Source organism: Anopheles coluzzii, chromosome 2, assembly GCF_943734685.1.
Source record: "Anopheles coluzzii chromosome 2, AcolN3, whole genome shotgun sequence".
NCBI classification, from domain to species: domain Eukaryota; kingdom Metazoa; phylum Arthropoda; class Insecta; order Diptera; family Culicidae; genus Anopheles; species Anopheles coluzzii.
Genome location: NC_064670.1, coordinates 16474667 through 16494200, shown reverse-complemented (window position 1 = coordinate 16494200; position 19534 = coordinate 16474667). Strand labels below are relative to the sequence as shown.

Sequence of the window (19534 nt, the reverse complement as noted above, 5' to 3'; positions counted from 1 at the left end):
CTAATTAACGTCAACAGTCCCAGCGGAAACATTTTTGAGCAGGCAAAATCAAAGGGTTAATTGTCACTTTTCGGTCGGAGACCATGCCAACGATGATGCTGATGGTGCCGATGATGATGACGACGGGCACGGTTCGGTGTGCCGGCATTAGGGCTTAACCCGGTCCTACGCGCAAACGCAGGGTTCCCGGTACCAGAGTAGCGGTCCCGGGTGCAGGAGAAGCTGGAAAGCTTATTAGTTATCTTGTAATAATTTTGCCACCAGATTGCCAGCTGTCTCTCACTCTTCTCCTTTGCCTGAGCTAGGGTCGAGCGCAGTGAAAACCTGTCACATTTCGATTTTACAATCAGCGTAAGGGATTTACCCCCGACATCGGTCGAGTGGATCTGCTGCAAATGGGTTTTAGAATTGGTACGGGTTAAAAAGATGAGCTAAACGGGACAGGCCGAAGGGTGTGGAACTGTTCTGAGCTACGGTGGGATGGTTAAAATTTATAGCATATTTGTGGTGGTGGCATTCAAATTTTAATGATTTTTAACGATTTCGAGCGAGTAGGTTTATTATTTGAACATTAAAATTAACTGCACGTACGGAAATGTAAGCAAATCTGAGCATCAGAGCATGATGAGCAAAAACATCAAACCAAATTATTACGATTAGTCATAACAACATGTTTATGGTGGTAGCAATACAATGCGTGTCTTAAAGATCGTAGTAAATCGGGATAACCCGATGCTTCTCATTGAATTCTGAAACCCCATTTTTAAGCAATGAATAACATTTGACAGATTTATCGGCTTCTATGCATCAGAATAGATTCCCAACCAGACCGTCCCTCCATAGCAAAGAAGGAATATCCGGCTAAATCTCGAAAGCCTAAACAGGACTGAATGACTACGTAGGTCGTCACGCCAAAAAGAAGAAGATTGTGCATGTTTGTTTGGAAAAGTTTGGTCAAATAATCAATAAAGTATGAATGGTGATGTAAGCTTCACATAAAAAAGTGATTAGATTGTACAATTGAATGCATTAATTATTTAATTCTTTCCTTGGAATGCAAATGTGTCCCGCGGTCACAGAATAAACGGCTGAGATGCAATGAAATTTGCGCGAGCTACCGTAAAATCCAAAGGGAGCTGAGAGCGATCCAAACGTAGCTGAAAACGATTCAGACGAAGCTGAAAACGATTCAGACGTAGTTGATTGCGATCCATTCTCATGGATTGCGATCCATAGCTAACCGGATAAAGATTCAGAGGAAAGTGAGAACAGGTGTAAATCCTGATGATTGCATATTAAATTAGGAACGCATATGTGTCTTGCAGCTCTCCAAGCCTGCCATTTCTATTTCTTTATACTCTTTTTACTTCAATTAATCTAGGACCAGCTTAGACAGGTTTGATACAGGAACATTAAAATGGAAAAGACCATTGCACTTGTCTAACTCTACACAGCAAAGCTTCTAGCTGTATTGCCATGTTTAGTTTATTATTTATTCATCAAATCTTATTGTATCCAGCACTATGAATCAAATCTCAATGTATCAATAAACCCATAAACACGATCTCCTTAATCTCCAATAAAACCTTAATTCCAAACCACCCCTTACAATGGAACACACTGAGAAGGTCATCCTATTCTTTCTCTTCCTGAGCCAATTTGTCATTTCTTTAAGCACACACTTTAAGCGAGCAGCGTGTACCCAAAAACCAATAACACCCGCACCGTAAACGGGAGCACAGCACAGCAGAATCAAACTTCCGTACAACTTCTCTCAACCTCAATCAAACCGACACCGACCGAACCTTGAGCCCCTGGGTTTAACGTGCTCGATATTGTTTCCCCTTTTCCTCTGGAAAGGGTCCCCAGAAGAAGAAGAAGCAAAAAACCTGAAATCGAAGCTACAGAAATATATTGGCATTAGGCAACGGTAATCCTAATTTAACGCAAACTTTCACCAAGCGGTGGAGTGTTCGGTTTACGAATCATTTGATCCAATTTGGGCCACAGTAGCAATATCCCACTTGTAATTTTCGTAAACCACTACACACAACGCAATGGAGCGGAAGTGCCGGAAAGGTGGAACAGCGTATCGGTGGGAAAAAAAGGATACCTTACTGAGGAGGGTTACACCATGCGGCGGGACACAAAAACGTACATATGTACGCGCACACATATGTTTGATTTTTGATGGATGATGACTCGTTCGGGCGTGGGTAGCATAAGGAGTAGGCAGGAAGTGGTAAAGAAAGGAAGCAGAACAAAATGCCAACCTGTCGAATCGATTCTACAAGGGGGGCCCAGACATTACGACAAGGGCCTGCAAAGACACGTGACCGGATGTTATTTGTGGTTTTCTTGTAATAGTGGTTCGCGTTTACCACTCGAAGCCGGGGGAAAGCGAAACAATAACGCAACGTACACTTGCACGATGGTCACTATAGTGTTCTGTTTGAACTGGAGCATATGTCGCTGCTGGACAGTTGAATTCCCTTTCCCTAATGAAAAAAGTGAGCCGTTCACCCTACCGCATACACCAAGAGAAGGGCCGCAGAGACCCGCAGCGAAAGGAGTTGAGCTGAACCTCATAATGTTGTAGCCGGTAAAACGTTTACGAATCAAGATCGATATCAGCAGACGGAAGGCGTTGAGTGCGTTGACGGATTACCATTTGCTAGAAAATTCAAAACTTTTCCTCGCTACGTTTTACGTGCAATTACTGTTCTCATCACAGTATCATCTTCTTCACTCATACAAAGAATGTGTGAATGTGAGAACAATTGGGAGGGTCCTAGTACGGGTACGTAACAGTATCAAGGAACACAGGAAAAGATTCCCTTTGATGTGTGCAAGATTTGCTTCTCGTTAGCGCAGGTAAACCCGTTTGCTTATCCCGAGACCAAACAACAAAAAAAGGAAAGTACACCGCACATAAAACCGTAAACCATCGACATTCATCGTGCGAAGTGCTACATAAATTTGTTAATTATCATACAAAAGCACTTGATGTCAAGTGCATGTCTCACCCCTTTGCCCCCGGCTCGGACGAAATTTATCGAAGAGTGCCGGGACCGGGGGAAGAAGCTACAACATTACGCCCCAACCGAAATTCGGGCCCAGCAAAAGCTAGAAATCATCATCGAGCGAGCGAAAGGCGGCGAATGGGAAATAAAATCCCTCCCTTTTGTGCACGGTGTGCTGTACAGTGTGCTGCGTACCCTCTCTCTCTCTCCTTCTATCTCCAACCAAGGACCTAAGGACCAAGTGCCGAGTTACGGAAGATTTAGGAGCGAACTCCGTCGAGGACCCATTTCCGGAGCATACAAGGCGGCAAACAAAAAGGGGTACGCGCGAGAGGACCGAAAAGAAAAGGGTCCCGTTGTCGTTAACGCAGCTCTTACGGTGCTGCGGGTTGCTCAGGAAGGGTGGCACGGTGTGTGTGTGTGTGTGTGCGTATGAAGTATGGTGCAACAGTCCATCAAGGCCCACCCGCTCTATATCATGGTTTATTTTCCGCAGTGAGTTTATTTTATTTTTATTGAAGGACTTCCCAACAGTAACAGGTGTATTTATAGGCTTTACGAAGCGAAGGGGCGAACACAACTGCAGCTTGAGGGGTGGTGGTCTGCTGGCAGCCTTGCGTTCCCGCTCCACTTCCACCCGCCGGCACCATGGGCCGTGGATGGAAAATTGTATTTACACTTGCTGCCGCTCTCACCGCACCAGGCAGCATGGGACGGAATAGTAGCAAAGGGGACTCGATCCCGAAAAAACCGGGCCATTATTTGCTACTGAAACATATTTTCGTCCCTTATTATTTCAACATTGATTTGCTTGCCAGCTTTCCCGGCCCGGTCGTTTCACCTGCCCCGCCCCGACGGTTGGCCTTTAGGAAGGTAAAAGTACAACTATTTGAGAATCGTTGCAATTTCCAACAGCTCTGAGTGCTGTCAAAATTTCTGCGTCATCGCACTACGCACCACACACAGTGAGCCTCTCATGTGACCCTAATGTGTGTATGTGTGTGTGTGGTGTAGGACGATTTGATTGACGAGAAGCGGTGCAAGTACTGCCGCGGTGCATTGAAGTAGACGAGCGTATAATTTGGATAATTGAAACATGTGCCAACCGATGGAAAAGTGCCCGGCGCTTTAGCGTGAGTTCCCGGCCGGAAAGGGTAAGGGGAATGAAACGCAATGGATGGTAGGGAACATATCCAACCCTTCTGCTGAGGGTTGGCTAATGGGGGATTGGAGTTCCCTTCTCTTTTTTTGCTCTGTCAGTTCCTCAGTGCACCATTCCTACCTACACGCGTTCCAATCGTTCACCTCTACTGGCTACTTACTAGTGACATATTTGGTTCCTTCCCGCAACGAAGTTTCGGGGAAAAATGTTCTCTGATGTGTCCTGAAGCAGAAGACAACAAAACGAAGAAAACAAAAATACACGTTCCCCCCACAACGCTTTTTTTCCCGGTGGCAGGTGAAACTTACGTACGTATGACATGTTGGTCAGTTGGTGTGCCGAGGTGGACAGTTATTGTTTTTTACCACCTGTCACGAATGAAAATATTTCCTCGCTACGGTGCGCGATAGTGACAATAACATTTCCTGCGACTAATTTGACGCGCGTGTGGTACGCTTTCGATGGTCTGTAACAACATTTGATAGCTGCTACACATCATATATCAAAAACGCTTTCGGGCTCCTAAATAACGTAATCACATTAAACAATGTCAATAGACTTTCGGCGACGGAGCGGACACGTGTCGTGGTGGAGTTTGTGTCACCGTCACCGCTCCAGAGCTCCAAAGACAGAAAAAAATGGAACAAACCTGTCCACCACGATAAGGCTCGAAAGCTCGTAACGACCTTAACCAGCCAGCGATGACAGGTGGTCCAACAGTGAGGGCAGAAGTTTGCCCAAAGATCTATCCAAACCTCCCGTTTCCACCACTCCACACTAATGGTAACATAACATTAGGATCAATCTGTCAACTCATTGTTTTTATTTTGGTCTTCCACTGTCAACACCTGGCCGGATAGGTGAAAGCATCAAGGGCAAGCTTTCAGTGAGTTGAATTTTCGACCAGCAAAGAGGAGGGAAATAGTAACTTCATTTTGATTACCAGTAATGGTAATTCAATTCTATTCGCACCGTATGGCCTAGTTTTATACAAACAATTAATAACGAAAAGCAGATGGTGGTTAGATGAAGCTAAGCGTCGTGTAATGTTTATGAACAGTCGCTGCACTAAAATGATTAACTAGGTGGCTTTCAGGTTCTGATTGACAGGATTGCTATTAGCGTTGTAAAGGTTCAGAATGCAAAAGTACATTAAATTTAAACTAAACCAAATCAATGTAACGAATAACTTTAAATAGCATCCTTACTACAAAATAAAAATAGAAACATCTCCCCACCTTACGAGATTAAAACAATGCCAAGCAAGTACCATCCCAACTGTGGCACATTTCCATGCCAATTACTTGCCAGAGCCCTCGGCAAACGCTACAACTCCTCCCGAAGACTAGAAGCCTTCAGATGTTTCCCAGCCCGCTTGACATCGCTGTCAGGCGGGGAAAGACACCGGAAAGAACTTAACATTATCCCACTCGAGAAATGTCAACTCTCGGCCTCCCGGTGACAGTGGGAATCGACATTCTCGCTCAAACGACACTTAAAACATTACAGTAATCAATACGGATGACACGGAAGACACTAGACGGTGACAAAACAGAGGGCAACAGCATCGTGTAATCGTGCCCCTCTACCGTATCCAGTTTGGTTTTCCACATACTGCACACGCTGGTGGTGGCTGTGTGCAATGCTGTGCTGTTTCCCGTGCCATGCGAGTCGGATCGATACTGGCTCGTGATGGTAAGCCGGAAGCTACGAAGCACTGCGGGAGGTGCTGGGAAAAGAAACACGCGAGACCAGTAAACTTTTCTTGCGAAGTGAAAAGAGCAAACGCAGACCAAGTTCGTACAAGTTGTGTTTTTTTTTAACCGTCGAGTAAATTCAGGCCTGCAGGACATGTGCGAGTGTGTGAGTGTGTTGTTTTTTTATCATTCATCCGGGCCCGGTGACTGGTGGATGAGCCTGCAGTCTGAAGTTTTACAGAGCGCGTACAGGGATGGAGCAGGTGGTAAAAATAAAAACAAAACCTCAACATTTTCAAGGCCCGTTGCTTGGGGCTGACCATCGTCATGTGCGGGACGACGACCAGCGAAGTAGTTTCGAGATCGTCAAACTCAGGTTTAAACGGGACCGGGTGCTAGCAATGGTGGAGTTTCCGTTTTTACAACCCGTTGAACTTCGATGGTTTGGGCGCAGGTAAAAAATGGTTGCCCAACCGTTGAGGGAAGGGAGAGCGAAACTAAAACATCTAAAGTTGGGTTTTATTCACTTCAACTCCAGTGAACTGTATTTTCCGGAAGTTGTAAAGCGTTTAGTTTCTTATTTCTATCACGCTGCAGTTCAACTCACACGAAACAGTGCTAGTAGAGTGTGCTGGTGGGATGGTGTTAAAGCATTTGGGGTGCAGTTTGCAGACGAACGTTGAAATACTTACATTATGCCTAGGTGACCAGGAGTTACACATCAGCGATGCATCCTCCAGGAATCGACTCTGGAGAGGGAAAGTTGGAAGAAGAAAGAATAGCATTGTCACAACGGTGCATGAGGAATATTATAAAAATAAAACTAAGAGATGGATATGTCAATAAGATTAGCAAATATATGAAAATTCGTTTGTTTGCGCATACAAGAACATTGCCATAAGCACTGGGTCGATCTCAATAAAGACTGTGTTGCTAAAAAAGTAACAGGCCTCTTAAACTGAATAAAAATCTTAATAAAACCAAAACGAGGATCTCATGTTTGTGATATTTTTTATGAATTTTCAAACAAGACTAAGTGTTGTCTGAGTCTCAGACATTAATTCAACAGAGACTACTACACCATTAAAAATGACTACAAAGTCTAGTAAAGTTTTCTATCTGGAGATTAAATCAATATTGCTGTCTTCTTATTCACAATATACAAATAATCTGTTATTGGACATCTTAGATCATGTTTAAGTGGTTTGGACTTATTAAGTAGTTAGTGTAACAAGGGCAAGGGCTACTTGTTTCTTTGGCTCAGCTAACCTACAACATTATTCTTGCTAATATGCTTCTTCTAGGAGTACTCCGGGAGCTTCAAATATTGCTATAACTTAGTCGATGTTGTTCAAGAAACGTTGTTCAAGAAAATAGTTGTTCATATTCAAGAAAATAGTCTATTGTTTGTATAGTACGAATCCTATAAACATGCTAAATAAATATGTAATGTAAGAAATATAAGATAAATAACTGAAGGTAAATAAATTTCAATCGCAAACATCTCCAACACCACGTTTTCGCATTGCACCACGAGCTGTACTGGCTAATTCGCTTTATATTGCCCTCCGTGAGTGAAAACTTGACAAACATTCACTGATGAATGGTTTATAAATTTTCCAACATCCAAACGCCAACAGTTTGGCAAGAAATAAACTATCCAATTGGGTTTTATACGAATGCGTACCGGTCCCATGCTGTACATTGATTTGCATGCCACTACACTAAGCTCTGCTCGATCACGTTCGGGATCGGCAGTTGTCAGAAGCACCTAATAAAACCGACCATTCTGGTTCGTAATTATTTTACCGTATGCTGACAAATGGCGAGTGTAAAAAGAAGGGAAACCCCTTCCCAAACTTTACCAAGGCTACGCGTGTCCTGCGAACGGGGACACTCGTAAACGTGTGCAGCGCACAGACCACGTACCGACCATCAAAACCGTGGGTCCGCAAAAATTAAAGCCACGGATATCAATTTAGTGGACTATAAATCTGACCAATGCCGGACTCCGGTTGGCAAACGCTGGACAATTTAACTTTATCGAACTGATGCGGGAAATGCAAACATTCGAAACCCATCACTCCTCCAGCTGCCGCAGCACGATGGAGAAAACGTGTCTTCGTGCAAAGCAAGGATGAGGACATGCTTTCGTTAGGGGTTTTATTTTATTTTATTGAGATACTATAAACCTTTTTTTTTTCAATGTTTGTTACTTGATTTAGGCTTTATTGTTGTGATAAAAAAAGAAGTGTATCCTCAACCAATTCCGTACAACTCTTACATTGTTGGGTACAGAATTTGAAGTAAAAATAGTGTTTCCCCAAGAGGACGTTCTATGCAGGTAAAGAAGATTTATTGAAATTTACTTTTAGCTCAACCGCCGGGTCCACTGCGAAAGGAAACTATTGGCAACTTTCCCTGACGTAGCGAGACCAGTCACCGTGTGGTACACCCGGTAAAATCCACAGTTGGCAACGACCACCTATACGCGGTCGACGTTGCGGAAAGACGAAGATTGACGGCTCGGCGCAGTGGGAGACACTGATTAATTTTGTTAATTTTGCTAATGAAGCGAGAAGAACCATTTGCGAAGCGAGCGACCAATTCCCGCACTAATTTGTGGCCACGTACGTCCTGGTGCCGCGTGCACCGCAGTACGCGTGATATTTATCTCACTTTTACCCGCCGGCCCAACGCCGAGGCGAAGGCTCCCAGTCCCAGTCGCTCCCGCTGCATTGGTTATTCATTGCTATTTCATCGCCAAAATAGGGCAATCCGGCCAAATGTCCATCCATGGCCCTGCTCTGTATCCTCTTCCCTCCCCCACCCCTCCCCGTTTTTGCCGGAGGTGGTAACAATCGACCATCATTATCATCAACGCTTCCGCTAGGCCGGACGGTTTAGCACAGTGAAATAGGGAGCTTTCCGAAGGGGGCAGCCGGCAGCAGTGGACGTGCTTGGGGACATCACACTCTTAGGCAATTGCACTTAGACCGACACGCTTACGTAAGGATTGGCACAAGCCCGTTGCGGATGTTGAGGGGGGTGTGGATTGTGGTAAAGGGGCAGATGGCCCGAGGACCCAATAGCTTATGAAAGTTTGATTTTACGCTTGACTAGCTATGGGAAGGGGAAAGGAAATGGTGATCCATTTCCTGAACCAAACGCTGCTCCTCTGTCACGCTGGAAAATGATAAATTGCAGCACTTGGGAAAATTTCACTGATGTGGTCAATACGGTGGACGCCCCAGCACCTACAAGGCCGGACAGGATCGATTCTCATGTGGAGCGCATCAAGGCCATATATGTATTATTATATGAAACCAATTAAAGGAGGAAGAAACAATTCTATTCCAACAAATTAATCAGTAAATTATCACGTTTCGTATGAAGCTCTCACATGCGTCAGCTTTAATTATCTTAGTATTGCTTTTTTAACATGATCTCTTGAAAAAAAAAACAGAAACAAGCCCTAAACAAAGAGGAAAAGGTTACTGCTTTTGAGCACACTGGATCGTTAATTTTTAATGTTTTCCTACACAAAGTTACCCTTTTCCAACTCTCGGGAGTTTCTCCCGTTCTCAGATTTGTTTAAGGTCATAGTTTAAAGGTCTAAATGTGTGAAAATGGAAGATAAAAAAGTGCCCGAATAATAAACCTTAAATGTAGACGAAATAACAAAATTCATGCAACTTTGCATTTAATGAAGAAATCTGACTGATAACGACAGTTTCATGTGAAGTATTTAAAGAAAAACACAAACATAAACTTACCGATGGGTTCGCCATACACCGTCGCATCTGCTCGGGCCCCCTGTAGGTGGGGCTGTATCGACCGGGAAAGCAGCTCGGAGTACTCATTTTCATTTTATCGGCTGACGGATAAACGGGCATAGTCATGCCGGTAAATTCGTCCTCCAGCTTTAACGCCTTGGAGGCGTCTAAAGGCGTCGGTGAGTAAATCTTGACGTCGTTGTAATGCACTGCGGACACGGCACGAAAAGGATTGATGCTAAGGATCGGTGCGTTCTGCCCGTCCCGACTGTCCGTATACGGCCAGCAGTGCGTGGAGCTGGTATACACTTTGTTATCTTGATGTTTCCTTCGCGTTGCGTTTTTTGTTTTTTGTTTATTCTAGTCTAGTAGTTCAATTTACCCTGGCCAGTATCGTGAGCGCGAGTTTGGTTTCTGCTCAATACACTTTACACACTCTGTTACACTTGGTTGCATACACGGTGTTCACTGGTTTTAAGTTAGTTAACTTGTCGCATTGTTTTGTGTGATCTGTAAAGAAAGAAGAAGGCAAAACAGAAATGCTATTAACGAATATGAAGTGTCCGCTTGAAAGTATCTCTATAGCCGTACTGTTCACACTTTTCATCGAATTCCTTCCAAATTCGATATATAGCTGATCATTAAGACAGTTATCAAATGGTGTGAAATTCATTATGCACCAAAAATTCAGGCCAATAATTAAAATTCATTTTTACCAGCACAAATGCAGCATGCTAAATCGAAGAACTGCGGAACCATAAATTGGATTGTTCGAGAAGTAATACTGCCCAAAATTCGCAAGTTAATTGGTTTTCAGCCCACATCGGTGCGGTATAATTTAGTGCTATCGTTAATTTTCGGTAAAAAACGTGCCGTTTATGGGACTCATATCGAACGCATCGGGAGCACATGCATATAGCTGCAGTCCGTACGAGCATCAATTGCACTCGCGTTCACATACCCGTCACGTACACACTACTGTACGCAGCAGACTTTATTGGAGAAATAAGAAACAAAAAACTCACTCACACTCATCCAAACCACAGAACACACGACACACGTCTGCATTTTTATGCACTTTTCGTGCAAAGCTTTTACTACCCCTTTTGCTGCTGTAACAATACTCACACCACACACACACACACACACACACACAGGGACACATTGGACAGGGCAAAGTTCAGCGGTTACTATGTTTCGTACGGTTGTAGCTCTTTCTTTTTTCCCCCCAAAACACATACCAACCAAGGCAAGGATTCGCGCTACCAACACTAACGCAACCCGTCGAGGTGCGAATGAACGAATTCGACACAATCACCATCAGCCCTCATTCCAACTGAGCCCCGCGTGTTGTTTGAGTTACGCTTAGATTTGTGGCCGTTGTCGCTTACCATCGAACTCTTGTTTTGTTTTTTTTTTTTGTTTCTCTTTCAGTTTTTTGTTGTGCTGTGTGTCGTTGTACCTCCGCCTGTGTCTGTGCCGATTTGCGCTCCGCCAGCAAACGCCAAACAGATTAATTATGGATGCATTTGATTAGGGGTCATGATTATATTAACCATGCTGTGGTCATTTTCGGTTGAACCAGTTACCGACGCCGTGCGCTGTAAACAACATCCTCGAGCCAGCCATGTCCGCCAGCACACAAGCACGTTGTGTGTGTGTGTGTGTGTGTGTGTGTGTAAATGTGAGAAACCTTCCTCTTTTTTTGTTTGCTTCCTCTAATAGCAACACTTCTGTTGGTATTGGTAAAGTTTGCTGCCACAATTTAGTTTGCCCATAGTTTCGTGTTTGCACAATTAACGTTCGCTCGAGAGCCATTGACGGAAATGCTTCACGCTGCCGGTGGGGGAAGCTCTAGCTCTATGCTTTCGAAAACATTCCTCGCAGGCACTGAAAGAACCGCGGGTGCGAGGCGTCTAATCAAAGTTTTCGACGGGCTTAGACAGGCTGGAAAGGAAAATTTGGTCTATAATGGAGTGCGATTCGGCGAGTGATAATGGTCTAAACTCTGGCCGCATTGTTCGATTGGCAAGGCGATGTTTACCGAGCGCTACGGATTACAGCTATTTATGCTGTCATATTATCGATGATTGGTATGAAAATGAAGAGTTTTTAGGGAAGAGCAGGGGAGGTACTTATTTTTTTTTCGAAGGAAAAAAGATCCAGTAAGGAAACTGAAAGGAGTGGATTTTGCTGAAAATTTAAATTCTTCAGAAGCAGAACGCATGTTTGTGCTTTCTCAAAAGTCATGGCAGGGGTACTCAAGAGACCTGGTAGGGAAATTTAGGTCAATGTGAATTTGTTCCAGGAAAATACTTCTTCTTATTTTTCTTCTTTATCTTTTTCTCTTTATTTTTTTCTTCTCTTTTTCCTCATCTTTTCATCAGATTATTTCAATAGAATCGTCTCAAACAGTTCCTGTTAGATCAGAGGATTATAATAGTTGATGTACACAAAAGCCCAAGAAAATGCCCAGGTTTGGTTATTATTCCTGTCTCTTTCTGAAACAGAGTGTCTCTGTTTATTACTGCTCATATTCCTGCATTTGTAGGCAGTTCCTTTAATTATCTATGTTGTTCATTCCAGTCGATATACCCAAGACCTTCACTGCTTGAACACCGATAGCTGTCTAGGATCCAATTAATCTCCAATTTAATGGATTCGAAATCAAAACCTGACCTTCTACACTAAGTCCAACTAGCTCTGTTTAATATTAGTTCCAATTGTGTTATCGGATGTATGATGTATCTCGAGACTGCTTCCCCTCAAGCAAAGGTTTGTTTGGAGTAATACATCTTCGACAGTGCGCGAAACTCATCACTTGCTAGTAGAGAGATGTCGCAAACTAGTAGAATTGATGCATAGCGAAAGATAGATACAGGTAACGTTGAAATAAACGTATTTTCACATAGAAATAAATGAAATATGGCAAATACGTCAAACAGTTTTGCATCCGTTTCAGAAAATTTCAATGTTAGAACAGGTTTTCCAAAATTGTGTTCACCATCACTGCTTGCCAAATGTGAAAATAGTCCTCAAACCTGCTCACGGCAGCAAATTCAACTAAATCCTGTCAACGCGCAAACCCTCAACCCCCAGGTACAGTCAAATCGTATGAATTTTAAAGCAGTACTTCCGCTAAACGACATCAACGGTCTGCTGCTGCCGGGGCCGCGCAACAACGAGTCACGTCCGATGCACTGCGCCCGGCCATCGACGTACGAGGTCCCCAGATGCGTACCGCGATTGTTTTGTACTACGCGGGTAGCCTTTGTATATTTTATTTCCCGCACAACTCGTTATCCTCATCGATAAATCTCAGGTCAAAAATGTCATCGTTCGCTCCCGGAAAACCGGCTACCGAATGTTGCGTATCAATGAAACAAACACGACCAAACGAACTGTGTATCCAGGCAGCACCCAGAAACGTACGAAACAGATTGAAAGCACCCGTTCGAATTGTCAAACAGTGGCCAAACCTTCGCGAAGATGAAACGGAATTTGGCCGTTGCTGTGGCTGACTCCATACATCGGAGCATCGGTTTCCATGCCGCAGGCAAACGCGGCTGGCACCCGGAACCGGAAGGTGAAACAGAATTAGTTCTGTTCCGCGAACCGAAGCTCGATTGCAAACTTCATGCACGCGCGTGCATAATCAATCATTTCCCCGGTTGGATGTGTGGAATTTTGTGTTGCTAAAATCGTATTGTATTTCCCTCCCCGTTCGTATTGGTTGTGATGGTGAGTAGAAATGTTCAACACACGATATAACACAGTTTAAGAATTTTCCTGCAGCAAACTGTAAAACATCCTGTACAAGTATTGAAATGTTGTTAAAACGTATTTATTCTCAACCAACGCCAATCTCGTGTAAAATGTATGATACCGTCTATCTACCCACCCATCACCAACAATACATTTGCTTTTGTCCATTAAAATAAATTTCTCCTTTCTATTATCAGTCTTTGGCTCTTTGTTCGCGAAATTATCTCCAGGTATGCTTTGTGCCTTCGAGGGCCGTACGTTCCTTGCGACGTACGTACCGTCAAGAAAGCACATACTCAAAAGGTGGAGCTTAGCGAACGCATTCGAACTACTACAGGGCCCGTACCCTGTTTTCCCATTGCATTGTTTTTCACTTTTATGGCAGCCAATTATGTTATGCTGCCGCGGTGGAAACAATAAAACCTCGTAAAAGAAACCATCTCCATCCCGACGCCCTCGCCCTCAATGCTTTTCACACGATTGGGGCGAGCATTTTGACGATAGCGTATGAGCTTTTTCTTACATTTACGGTTTCTCTCTATCTTTCTCACTCGCTGTTGGGTTGTACTGTTGGTACTGTGTTATGTTTGCGTTTTTGTTGCTGTTGTCTTACGGGGGTTTCCACCCCAAACGGTACAGAACTAGGACCAGGAATGGTCGCAATAACCGCGGCCAGCAGAACACACTGTACCACCAAAATGCATTTATCATCTTACAATTCCACCTTCTCGGCGTATCAGTGTGTGTGTGTGTAACCGGTAGGAAGTAACCATTGCACCGTTGAAATATGTTTATGGTCGGTACATTCGGTACACGTGTGGCCATAAATTCCTTTTTCGTACTTGTGTGCTCTTGGGCAGTTCCTTTTTTTTTGTTTCATTTTTTTGGCTTTATTTGTGGCTTTCTGTTGGAGATTTGTTTGAAGTGTTGCTATGCTAAGAAACAATGGTTTTATTCCCGTGAAATGTGTAGTTTCTTAAGACGATAAAGTGTTAGAAACATTATATGTGAATTCTACGATAAATTGTTATTATTTCTTGATTGATTAATCAAATTTTTTGTTGCACCATGTAGCAATTTCATGAATTGTTTAAAAAAAAACCAAAAATTGTGTAGGTTTTTTTTTATTAAACATCGAAAAAAGATAGCTCTGTGTATCATTTCAGACAGTTTCACCCAACTATATTTATTTTTCTACAAAAAAAATCGCGCCCAATGTATCATGTCACTGATATTTACCCACGGTAATCAATTTCCAATAAACTAATGCAGTCTAACCGTGCAGAAGTAATTATGGTTTGCATGTCGAGCAAACATTGCGGCCCCTTTTGATGAGTTTGTGCCTGCCTGCAATCAGCGGAAACGCAATACTATCTATTTTATTTGGCAGCCCACTGTTTGATCAGTAAAGCGATCGAGTTTTTTGTTTTATCGTCCTTTCCGTTCCATCTCTCATCCCGTCCGCACAGCCTGTCATTTCAAATTAGCGCAGTTTTGTTTGTCGTTGCTTTAACTCCATGCTGGTATTAAATAAACGGACGCCAACGGGTATGATGGCATGCCCCGGGTACCATTCCCCAATGGAAGCAGCACCCGAAACAGGCAAGTGGGAAATCGCTTCGTTTTTTGTTTGCCTCATCAGAACCCCTTTTACCGCTGCGTTCAGGTGAACAAAAAGCACTAATAAAACTGAGTGAAAAACCACTCGCAAATATTAGCTCATTAGCGAAATGTTCAATCGGTTACGTAAGCCTCCATTTTCCATTGCGCGAAGTCCATTTCCCTTTTGGCGCCACGCATCACGTTCGCCCGCCCGCCCGCCCAGGCGAACAACTATAGCGGTTTCGCGAAGGGATGGCAAATTTAAAAGCATAAGCATGGCACCGAAAAAAGTATCAACCAGCGCAAAAGTACAATTGTAATAGAGACAAAAAATTATGTACTCTACCATTCAGTGGGGGGGTTGGAAGGCGGCACGGAACAGACCTTTCGCGGCTCTCTCCCTTTTGTGTCAGCAGGGACGTGATTTTGTACTCATCCGATTGGGACTCTGGGTATGTATAAATGAGTAGATGTAAGCGGCCCACCGCTTGTCGCGCGTTCAGAAATGCATAAATTATCGCTATCCAAAAGGAACGACACAAAAAAAAACATGCGCGCACACACACACGGAAAGGAAAATAGAAAAATCTTGCGCTCTTACGCCGTTGTCATCATTCGTTGCCGTCGTCTTTGTCGGTAGTTCAGCCCGTTTGCCTATGCTGACTCCCATGCTTTGTGCTTCAATCGGCAGCTTTTTTTCCGCCTCTTCCCGAACGCGAATGCTGTGACCCTTTGGAACTCCCTCGACCCCAAGCAGGCCTGGGCTGGGCTTTAAGTCGCCAGCACCAGCAGCAGCAGTGTGGCGCAATGGAGCACGCGACGGGGGAAAACGTTTAGGATTAAATATTCAGCGCCGTAGTCAGATTCCACCTTTAAAGTGAACACCGTGGCACACATCTATAGTACGCCACTTGATACGTGTGTGGTGCTGGATCAAAGTGGCGTTTACGCGATTGCTAAGAAGTTGCGAAGGTGGTATTTTCTTTCTTTCCCTTCTTTTTTTTCTTTATGTTGGTGTTTAAATTTTAACGGGCTTACGATTGTTGCAAATCGTTCAGGGAGGCGAACGAACGTTAGAAATATTAGGTGCGGGGTTTGAAACATACACCGCTGCATATCATAATAATGCGGCGTAACAATATTTCGTAACAATGAATCTATCTTTCTTTAAAACACGTTACAAAGTTACTTCTTCTGTGTAGTAGTAACCGAGTCCGCTCTATATAAGCTGCCAAGACTTATTAGTATCACGCTGCCAATGGTAATTCATTCCTTGGTACGGTCCCGGTTGGTAATCGATATCGTTCGGTCTTGTTGGAGCCGACGCTTCTATAGAATAGACCGGCCCATTGGTTCATCATATGGTGTACTAAAACACATTTTCTGCATCTTTGTGTTTTATTTTCTCCACGTTTATTTAATTGTGTTGGTTATGTTTTTTTGTATACTTTATTTAACTTCTTTTTCTTCTACACATAGAAAGATACGAGCTTTCAAGATTTATGAGGATTATTAGATATTAAATTTATCGGACAAGCAGTCGACTAGCCGAGCAGTCTTGTTCCGAGGAACCAAACAGAAGGGCTCTCCTTTTAGGCCTTGCAAGATTCGAAAAGCTATCCAACAGACGAAAAGGTAGAGTCTCTTTGTAACATCTGTTATGTATACTCAAATTATCCTTTAATCGTAAATACTTTCACAACTCAACACTCTCTCTCTCTCTCTCTTGTTGGCCTGCTCACGGTCAACAATAATTCTCCAGGATGCTCGGTCCCTGGCTGCAGCCTCCCATCCATGCAGACTCAACGATCGCAACTCAACACACCGTTGCAAATTCAGAGGGCATTGAGGGCATACATTTTGTAGACTTAGTTCCAAGTTTTTGATCAAAAATATGTTTAAATTTTATTGTAGACATGCCTGTTAAAAATGTAATATTGATTATGGGGAAAATTTTTGGAATATGAATTCTTTCGCGGACCATGTCTTTTAACGCCACGGGCCATAAGTGGTCCGTGGGCCACAGGTTGGAGACCACTGCCTTAAGGAACCAAGTGTATTTACTTGGCATCAACAGTAAACAGAACGTTCCTGGAATCATATCCTCAAAAAATCATGGACACGGACACATCCTTTGAATATCCTTTCAACTTTTTGAATCTTAATAAGTGCACGTAGTAGTATGTTTGTTCAGTTATATCTCTTTGCGTAAATTTCTACATTTTGGCTGCAAAAATGTTGTTCGAAGCATTACCTTGAAAATAACTTCTGTCCAAGTTATTGGCCTTCTACGTAACATTGTTCGTTAAGAGACATTAGCGTTCAAACTGCGTCCTCACATTGATACATTACTCTCCGATTTAGATAGCTATCTGCATAAGGGTCAAGTGAGGCGTCATTTAACTCTGATGGAGCACATTCAGCTACGCAAATTCATCTCAACAATGCTTCCATTTGTAACTGTTTTCAGTAAGACTACATATGTATTATTTACATTTCTGCTACTACACTTGTAAGTTTTACCCAAATTAAGCTAATTCGTCTAGCTTCGTTCAAAACTAGTCGCAATCATTAACTACTAACAACTGAAATAATTGGCACCGGGCCCTATGCGCACTTAATCAACATCCCAACATATGAATGACAATTGTGTTGCCCTTTTCCCCCCTTAACAAGCATTACACCTAATTAGTGTTTGTGCGCATATGCTACTGTGACCCACGACATAATCAACTTAAAAGTATTCAGCTAGCTAATTCACTTGGCTTAATTAGAACCGGTTGAGAGATTACTTTGTCTATCGAACGTCAACCAGAGTGCCCGGTGTACGGTGACAATGCCCATCTTCAGCACGCCTACGGCATAGGTACGGCACGGGCCACATGAATGACAAATTATTATGATAAATGGCACACCTTTCCTTCCTGTCCTCGTGTGCATGTACGGTACAACGCATACAGCTACACAACTGTCAATTGCATTTGGAAATGGAATCAAATTGTATGTTCGTGCTGCAGAAAGGCACTCTTTGCTACGATTGCTACGGAACCCAAAGGCGACGGAAAGTTGCATGGTAAAAGAGCCAGAACCGCAGTGCCCAGAGCTCGGGAAGACATGCAGGCACACAAAGCTTCGTGCCTTCGAGGCGATCGATATTGTTGGGGCCACGTCGACATGTTGGGTAGGGTTGGTTTATGACGGAGTGCTTACTTTCGTAAGCTACTAATAAACGTACACCAAGCTGCTGCCCCCTCCCCACGTGCGGCGGGGTTTATGATTGGACAGTCGTTCGTAATAATCACCGGCAACTCCTACCGATGGTACACGTAAAAATAACCGAATGGCTGTAATGAACATTTACAAAGCCTACATTAAATTCGGTCTCCCTGTGTGCCGTTGTGTCTGAATAAAGCTTTCCCCATAAGGCTGCACGATTTGTACTCCATTTTCTATTCCTGCCTGCCCTGCCAGCCGGGCTGAAGTGTTTGCTCCCCCAACAGCCAACTGTGTGTTCGAGTGAATTGAGCTCACCAATACAGCCGTACGTTTGACGGAGCTCCCAACAGCTTAGAACCTGAAGGTGGGTTGGAGGGGGTGAAGATTCTAGGGATCAAACACACACACACACACACAAAGACACATACCGTGAAAATGTTGCATTTTAGTGGAAAAGGTAATTATTTGCTCACGAAGCGAAGGTGGCGGTGGAGTAGGAAGCAGAGTTAAGAGAGGGAAAGGAGTATTGATCATCAACACCGGAACGGCGAAAGCTTTAACCCCCTCCCCTCTTCATGGCAGGAATGGGGACGGATTTTCAGAGAAAAACACCCTTTCCCCATTCGCTGCTCCCACCGCTATGATTGTTGGAGCTGGACGTGGCAAGCAGATGGTGCGCATGTCCGGAACGCACGAGGACACAGCGACATGATGACACATTCACCATTGCCACTGTTAGTACATCCACTGTGCCAGCGCGCGAACACACACACACACGCACACACTTATACAATCCGCCTGAAAGCGGAAAAGGATTTAATGCCGAGGCCGATCACCGAGCAAAAAGCAAAGGAGGTAAATCGTGCATCGGAAATGGAAATGTTTCGTATGCGAAGTGACACGGAAAACTGCCGTTTTAATTATGTGCTGGTGCCATCTTTAACGCGCTGCCGCATCTCACATTCACGGCGAATGGGGTAAATTTGGCGCGAGGTTTTTTGTTGTTTTCAAATGAATTGAATTTGCATAACCGTGAGCGATACTGTTTTGAAATGGTGATAAACAGTACGGCCCTTAATAAAGTGTACGACGTAAAGGGATGTTCTGTTAAAATGTACAACATCGTGTTAAGTTCTGATATATTTTAAGGACTTTAATTTATCTTTAAAAGTCCTAATCTTATCGAAACCCGAATCAAATAGTAATGCAACCAACAGGAAAAATGAATAATCTGCCAAAAAAATAAAAATGATGTCCACCTCGATCTATCCTCGAGAAATAACATACAATTGC

The 19534-nt window shown here is 43.6% G+C and overlaps 1 protein-coding gene across 8 annotated transcripts in view; it reads right to left on the bottom strand.

The window, feature by feature from the left end:
- The window catches only part of LOC120953198 (inhibitory POU protein), a 50987-nt gene that overhangs the window by 22142 nt on the left and 9311 nt on the right, over positions 1-19534 (bottom strand). For all 8 annotated transcript variants that reach the window (XM_049607113.1, XM_049607112.1, XM_049607115.1 and 5 more), the window contains exons 2-3: positions 9659-10168; positions 6575-6631 (exon numbers count right to left, since the gene is read on the bottom strand). In XM_049607113.1, the coding sequence (XP_049463070.1) occupies positions 6575-6631; positions 9659-9784 (183 nt within the window). In that variant the 5' untranslated portion in view covers positions 9785-10168. The remainder of the gene's footprint in view (positions 1-6574; positions 6632-9658; positions 10169-19534) is intronic.